Below are 8631 nucleotides of genomic sequence, written 5' to 3' on the forward strand. Positions count from 1 at the left end.
CAGCACAGCTGGGTCCTCGAAAGTAGTACTTTTCTCCTTATAAGTGACCTTGAAGAGGCACGGATGAAGGAGCCCATATCTGGCATTGAGAGCTCTCAGCTGAGGGCGAATATCAAGGAACTTTTTCCGATGGTCAGCCGTGACTTTAGCAACATCTTGAGAAAGATAGAGACGATGACCTTCCCAGATCACTTGTTTTTTAGCCTTGGCGACAGAAAGCACTTGTAGAAGATCCGTGTACTGAAGGAACAGCATTATGACACCGCGAGGCTTAGAGGACATCCTGGGACCCAGGCGATGAGCTCTCTGTATGTTAATGGAAGATAAGGCAGGAGCGTCCAGCAGTTTCGGAAGGAAGGTTTGGAAGAAGGCAGTAGGGTTAGACCCCTCCGTGAGTTCAGGAAGACCATACAGGCGAAGGTTGTTTCTAGGATTCCAGTTTTCTAAATGTTCTGTCTGCTTTTCAGATGAAGGATTTCAGCCTCCATGGACGGAATTCGAGAGCAAGAACTCTGGACTAACTCTGTAGACTGTACGAGAAGTAAGACTCGAGTATCAAGGGTCGTCCATTTGTCCTGCATGCTTTGTAAGGTTTAGGAAGTCGTCTCCATAAATGGTCTAAGAGCCCGCAACTCTTCCAGAATAAGATCTAGAGATGAAGGTGAAGGGGAGCCATCTGGAGATGGAGGGCCCTTTTTAAGGTGTTTAGAAGAGGCCAGAGTAGTTGGGAGTTTGCTGCCATTGTGAGTCTTAGAGATTGCCCCTTGATGACTCTCAGGCTTAGACATCGCACCCTCCTCCATATCTTGTAAGGGAGAGTCAGAATCCGAGTTGGTAGGCCCCTTGACTGGAGTAGACAGTTTCAAATTGTGAATTTTCCCCATGTATGGGTAATGGCGAGCTGAAGGTAAATAAAGCGTAGGCCGCTCAGGATCAAAAAGGATGAAGACAGACTGTCAATCAGAGGAGCTGTAAAGAGGATCGGACAATAGACCTGAATCCGTCCAGCTAACCAGGAGGCAGTAGAAGGAGTCAAAAAAGGAGAAAAGTTGTCATCAAAAAGAGCCTCATCGTTCTCTAGGAGGAGCAGAAAAGAGCTGCGTCATCGTGATAATTAATGTGAAGGGACGAGACCGCCACAGGAAACATAATGACAATGAGGCAGGAGAAACAAAGTTACGACAAAATACTGCTGCCAGAGACACACTGTGGGGTTGGAACTAGAGGAAAAAATATGAGAGCGTCTCTAAATCCACATTGGAAAGGAAGCACCTCATTGAACGAAGAAAAATGCTACAGCTGGGCAAAAGAAACCATGGAGAGAGAAGGAACAGCTGCCAAGGCGCTGCGTGCATAAGCAGTGTCAGTAGAAGTAGTAAAGTGCCCACCGGAACTCCTGGTTGATAGAATGACGCTTTAAACAGGCAAAAAGAGCCCCCTTCACATTGGCAGAGCAGCACTGTTGCAGAAAATGGCGGCCGGAAATCAAGAACCGAGACCGCAAGTAAGAAGTGGCCAGGGCATGAATAATAATAAAAGTACCCGGAGAAAAAGGCTCACCTCATCTTCAAACAGGGCAGGAAAACAAAACAGTAAGGCTTGCGACCCTGCAAGCGAGCGAGGACACCTAGGTAGGTCAGCGAGCTCCGCCGTGTCTAATTGCGAAATGGCGGCCGAAGCCGCAACAAGCAGAGTTCCGTCACGGAGACGGCAGAAATCCAATTAAAGCGAAATGTAGAGGGTCCACTGGGATCACCGGATACTGCAGGGGAAGCGAAGGTATTTCCTGCTCGAAATACTGCTTGAAGCTGCTGAAAAGGTGCAAGGAGTGAAGTCCGTCGCGGGAGCTCCGCTATCACCCCACCATCTTGGCTGGCGCCGAAGCCACGCCCCCCCTAACATGCGTAATCTGATCACGATTTTTTAGGGCTCTCCTGCTTCAGTGCATGCATTAGCAAGAGATAATTTTCCATCAGGGGCTTGGAGCCCTCCTAGTGTTTATCATTCTTTAGCTTCATTGTCGCTCTTACTTGCTGCCTCACAATTGGTTATCACTTACTGGCTTCACTTCCTCTTCTTTCATGTAGAGCATGGACCAAGTACTGAATACTTCATCTTGATGTTGGTCCTTCTGCTGTGATTGAACTACTGTTTTTCTTTTTTCTTCTTACTGTTGTTTCTTCTTCCCTCCCACCCCCTTGTCTGCATTTTTTTCTTCCCTATTTCCGTTGTCCGTGTTGCTTCTTCCTTCACACGCTGTCCATCTTGCATCGTTCCTCCCACCACCCACCCTCCTACTGTCAGTGTTGCTTATTCCTCCCACCCTTCAGTTGTTCCTCACCCCATCTGCCATAAGGAGAAAAAAATCCGAAATGATTGTCCGCACTGGCCTTGTTGTGCTTTGCTCCTCGTCTCGTTGCCAATTTCACTCCCACCCTCCCTTCCGTTGTCCATGCTGCCTTCACTAAGAAAAAAACCCCTGAAATAACATGGTAACCGCGGGTTGCTACCTAGCGCTTTTTTTTTTTTACATTTAACCGTACCGCACAGCAGCCACCCTGCTTTACAACATGACTGAAAGACATTGGCAACTCAATAGCTCTTTCATAGGTGAGACCTATTGGCTTTAACAATGCGTGTTTATTTTGCCTGCCAGGAGACCATAGTTCTAAAGCCACACTTGCTGTCCAGATAGAGGGAAAGCCTTTCTCTCTTCTCCCTTACAGATCGTTATCCTCTGCGGTGATACTAAAAGCATAGTACTGAAGCCCAGTTAGTCACTGCATGATTGCCGTCTACTGTTCATGGTGCTGTCATTGCTGCTTTACCCTTGTTATCAGTGGGGAATTGTGTGATGAGTAGTCAACATGGCGTGTTGCAGACTTATCATGATACAAAACGTCTTTCAGTGTTGCTCTGTGTATTGGTTGTGGATTGATGCGATCAAATGTATTGGTTCGAATGGCAAATTCATTATAATGCTAGTGTACTAAGACTGTTTTACGTTGGATTTCTTGAAAATGCTTACACCAATTTTCACCAAATCACAAAAGCATACGGAGACTGTGCCAGCCGATTGTGGTTCCCTTTTTTTTAAATGCCTGCTTTCACATGTAAAAAAAAAAAAAAAAAGCTAATGATCCTAATAGGGAAAAGTTTCTATTGGTTTGTATAGTTAATAATGCCATGATAGCAATCATTGTTGTAACTCTTTACTTGCAGGCAGAAGCTGCAGGAAACGAGGAGACGATTGAATTTTTCAGTCAGCTATACATAGATAAATGACAGGTAAGAGATGCAGCTTAAGCATTCACATATTTCAGTTTAGGATAGATTTGTTGTAAGCGTACATCAAAGTGTGAGAAAGTAGTATAGCTATTAACAGTGATTGCGTATGGGTTGGTAAGGGCATTAAGCTAGGAAGACTGTTGGTCAAAACCTATTACCAGAGAAATGTTCACTTGGGAACACAAAACAACTAGCTTCAAAGGGCACCAAGTACAGTTGTAGCAAATGGTGATGCTTTGAAAGAAATGATATCAGAACTGTGAAAATGTGTCTAAAACATAGAGGAGCTGAATATGGGTAATAATACAACTAGCAGACTTCCCTTCCCACTAGGTTCCGATCATTCCAACTTCTGGTCTTGAGCTTTGCCCTATAGGTTTTTTTCAAGTGTAACTTTGAAATCATCCCTGACATACTTAGTAGTGGATTTCCAAAATGTTCCTGCACTCACTACAGTCTAATGGTTCAGGGATGTTTTGTTTTCAAGGATCTCTATTCAAGCTCACTTGATGTGATTTTGAAAAGAGGGCGCGAAGTCCAATCTGGAGGTGTTAGTTACATCTAATTACGGTAGTAGAATTTTTGGGGTTAATGAAAGCTGCATTGGGTTTTTCGCACTTTTATGTTGCCAGTTCATCTATGAGCTAGGTGTTTGCAAAATTGCAAAGTCTAGGGACTTGCACATCTCAATTCTTTTTTTTTTTTTTAACTTAAGAGCATTGCAAAGTGAGAAGGATTTGAATTTTAAATAAAAGGCTTTGCAGAAACATTAGAGTACTGTGATAGGCTGCTCAAATAAATAGATTGACTAGCACCACTTAACACCAATTGTCTTTACCTTATTACAAGACCCCACCTCGTGTCTCACCCCTGAAAACATCGGCAGCCCACCTGCAGTTCTGGTTCTCAGACTCCATTCTGACCTACATAGTGAGTCAGGAACCTCAGACTATTGCTTGATCGCACACTCTGCACTGTTCTCTGTAACCTTCCCTGGTTTATCTTAACCTGTGACACTAGGAGGGATACAAGTTTCAACAAGGTCCTGCAGTAGATAAATGCTGGAAATGCAGAAGCAGACTATCATCGCAGACTGCATGCTAAAGTTTCCACTAAACTTGACAATGAACGGGGCAAAGTCTGGAAACTTGGTAAAGACCATTAAAAAAAATGTTCTACTACATTCATGACATTTTCTACCCAACCGTAAGCCGAATCACCTTTCTGAAAATAATCTTCTCCTGTTGCACATTCTTCTACAATTTACTGTACAACAGATGTTCCCTATATAGGTCCTGTAGATAGGGATCCATTCTACAATTTCAAGATCACCACCTTCTATGCAGTTGAGCTCCATTCAGATCTATTGCACATATACCTAACCTACCAATTTGACAGTGATCTTGTTCTTCCAGATATAGTCCGAACAGACATGCTCTCCAGCACATACATTACTTTACTTTGATTATGCTGCATGCCCTGCTATCAACCTCCAATCCTATTCAGACTAATCCATTTCTAGTATCCATAGATTGGGTCAAAATCAATATATGATTTGCTAAATGGGATTCACAATTTGTGTGTACTTTGTAAAACAAGCGTTGGCAAAGCCACTAGGTCCTGTGTGTTCCAGCTTTCATTGATGATCTGATGTCTCCAGTGGAAATATACATTCATCCAGTCATAACAGAGTGAAATTAACATGATCCTTGTGCAGGCCAAACACAATGTGGAGGAGAGCCATTGAACCAGGAGCAGGAAAGTGATGCAATACAAAAGTGTAGTTTTACAAAAGGTGGGTGAAGGCGAGCGCTAAAAAAAAAAAAAATTGAAACATATTATCATTGCTAAATTAGTTTTCCTGGGAGTTATCTATAAAGAAATTTGAAAATATGCATTTCAGTTATGTGCCTGCAATATACCTGTAGTTTCCGGTTTATGCTAGTTATTATTCATCCACTATTGTCGTATTCCATGCTGGACGCATTGTTCAACTTTGATCTGCACCCTTAACTGGGTGGGCCAGGTTTAGACTGGGACAATGCAGCCTTTTCAGGTGACTATGCTAATCAGAGGACAGGCCCAAATTCGAAGCGGCAGTCTAAACAGTTCATCCATTAGAAGCCGCCGGTCTGCCTTTTATTTTGAACTGGAGAACCAGCCTTAGTTTGAAGGTCAAACTTAGACTTCATGTCTAAACCTAGGGCCTTTTTACGAGTATGGCAGTCCACAGGATTGCCTTACTCGCGATGGCGGTCTGACCAGCGCCACCACTATGGGCTCATCCATAGTATTTTGACTGTGGCGGTTGGACTGCCGCAGGACCCACATGTCTGCCGGGATCCAGTGGCACAGCATTCAGGAGCAGTAACATGCTGGTGGTGCCGCTGCGGCGCCGATGAGCATATTATGAGTCGACTGTCCAGCACCCATTATATGACTGTGAGCCCACCATTAAAAGGGTGACGGAAAGGCCCCCTGACACTCCTGGCTCTGGGGGTTGCATCCTGGAATTGCACACCTGTTCCTGCACGTTTTGGCATGGCACACAATGGTGCAGTCTGCTCTTCAAAAGGTGACGGTCTGCATCTAAGGCTCTCCTATGAGCATAACAGACCACCCCTGCATCCCCGCCCACACCCCATGGATTATACTCTTAATCGGCAGGCGGGTGCAGTATGGGCTTGGCGCTCCTCCTGTCCGCGTGGTTGTGGCAGGCCGACTGGAGGTCTGCCAAACTTAATGAGGCTCTTAGACTTCAGGTCTAAGTTTACCTTTGTGAATTGGGCCCACAGCGCATAGAATCAAAGCGTGGTTTAAAACAATGTACAAGTTATAATTTGAGTTGTTGTCATTGATTTTAGAGCTTCATTAAATTATTACTTATTATGGGACTTACATGTTGGTATTTCTTGCAGGGGTCCCTAATATTGGGGTACACGGGGCTGGAGCCGAATGTTCTAACTATCCATGTCACATGTTTATTCAGTCGTTCTAAATAATTAACACAGTTAGTAATCCTGAGAAAACTTCCATGGTCGACCAATATTTGATTTTCCCAGGAGGAAACTGGATACTTTCGCAATAGACTGGTGCAGCTCAAAGAGTGCAAAGGTCTGGGGGAAGGTAATTCACATGGCATTAGACTGACAATGAATTATTCTGCCTCAGCCCTATGGCTTTTCAGAGGCTCTGACATATGGGAAATCAAGCAGTTTCTGCAAATTGCAGTACATCCCTACTACTAGAATAGTCTATGAATCAACCACTTTTTAATGGGATCACTCCAGAAATGCTAGCCACTGAAAGGGATGTCCCTTAAGAGACATTCCGCGCAGACCAGTCTTCAATATGAGCCAGACATTTCATGATCCCCACAGGCAGCCATGAGACTGTCGTAGGCATTGCCACAGTAGTGCACCACCACGCGTCTTCAGCCTAACCAAAAAATGACTGTTACTGTCACAATGTCATATTTAATCGAGGCTGCACAAGTTTGCAGGGATAAGTCTGGCAGGAGATTATGAGCTGGATGGCAAGCTAAACATGATCTAAAGCAAGAATTACATTGTTTTTAAATGAAATGCAAGCCTTTTCGACATCACTAAAAGGGAGGCCCCATAGAAGATGGGGCCCTGGGCCAGAGCTCACTTTGCTTGTGCCTTAAATGTCTGTCTGCATCCACATCTGTAATAAAACATGGGTTCAAAGTATTTCCTGATTTGCAGTACGCCATGCTCTCCAGCCAATGAGGCAACACCCCATTGTGATAACGCGGCACAAAACCTGCACAGGCACGATCCATATTATAGAAGATACCCCACAAGCATCTGCCGGCCAATCTATAGCACCAAAATGCCCCAGGAATATCAGAAGTGGGTGCAAATCCGCTTTGCAGCCCTGTGGCACTTTTTGTGATAAGGTCCTTGGTAGTCTAAATGGAGCACAGTTTTTCTTCTCGTGTTTTCTTAACTGATAAATTTAGGAACTTAAAAAGCTCACACCTATACCATGTTTTTTCTCTTTCTTTCCAAAAGGTATTTAACAGGAGTCTTCAGCATCAGATACGTCCTGGCATCATACACCAGCAGCTGTCACTGAATGTTACATGATCCCGATAAAGAATATGTGAATCAATTCAACCTTAGTCCAACACAGCAGTTCAACAGTGTCAAGTCCTCAGAAACCCTTTGAGTCCATTATAGACTTAAATCTGGAAATGAGTGTGAAGGAGCAGACATCTTAGCTGTTGTGCTAGTTTGAGGACGTCAACTTTGCTTATCTGGTCTGAGCCACTTCTCTATATCTCGTTATGTTAAATGATGTATGCGTCCTTGAAGTCAAGATTGTGCCTTTAGCGTAAACTATTGTTTGTTTTTTGTTGAAGACAGCACTTTCACACTAGTATTTAAACTTTTTCTGGAAGTATGTTGTTCAGAAGTTGCTCATTTAAACTGTGTCCCTAACCCCAATACAACAGACAAATATTTAGACACCAGTTTTAATAGGAAGGTGTGATTCAAAGTTTGATGGTATATCCGCTTTTGGAATGCGATAAATGTTAACAATTGACTGGAGGGTGAGCATCCCGCATTTACCACCAGTAAAAGGCTTTTTGGTAAGTGCATGGGGAGAAACACAGTAAACTGGTGGCTATTGGTTTGCTCTGACCTGTTTCTGCCCTCAAAACTTATTCAGAAGGTCAGCCCCACCACAAAAGGTAATGCTGCTGCAAAGTTATAATCCTTGATTTTGCCACCTAATCTAAAATGATCACCAGAGTGTTTAATATTTCCTGAAGCACATTCTGGGAAAATTATCCATATATTCGAGATTTAAAAAAAAAAAACCACTGAACGCTGGGGTGAATGTAGAAATAGTCCATTACTGTGCTAAGCAGTATTTATAAAGCCTTCCCCATCAAAAGGCTACATTTCATAGCAATATTCAAATGTGTTCAATGTGAATTTCTTTTTCGTTCAAGATTTGCTTGTTGCATATACGTATTTTAGCTATATTTACTTGTTTTATTATTATGGGTAATTGGCTTGAAGAGTACACATGAATGTATGTTGGGTAACTACCTCTAGGTAACAGAAATCCACTGCAGCCATTGATGTATGTCACATGAGCTGCAACCAGTTCTTCCCTGCAGTAAAATGATGCATTTGTTTTTCAGCACAATATTGTGCTGCCTCATGTTACATTATGTCCTTGTTAGCATGTTCATTCTCTGAACCGGTCTCATCTGACATTATGCTAACTAGTTTCATACAAGAGTGTTTCAAATTTAAACTACGAAGACTGGACTACCAAGTTTATGCATCCATCCATCTTAAAAAT

General features: G+C 43.2%; 1 protein-coding gene across 1 annotated transcript in view; it reads left to right on the forward strand.

Annotated features, from left to right (window-relative positions):
• ASPG (asparaginase) overlaps positions 1 to 7463 on the forward strand; it is a 354315-nt gene extending 346852 nt beyond the window's left edge. Inside the window, 2 exon segments of the mRNA XM_078660269.1 lie at positions 3223 to 3288; positions 7326 to 7463. Coding sequence (XP_078516395.1) covers positions 3223 to 3285 — 63 coding nt within the window. The 3' untranslated portion in view covers positions 3286 to 3288; positions 7326 to 7463.
• Positions 7464 to 8631: the final 1168 nt, after the last annotated feature.

Source organism: Lissotriton helveticus, chromosome 9, assembly GCF_964261635.1.
Source record: "Lissotriton helveticus chromosome 9, aLisHel1.1, whole genome shotgun sequence".
NCBI lineage: Eukaryota > Metazoa > Chordata > Amphibia > Caudata > Salamandridae > Lissotriton > Lissotriton helveticus.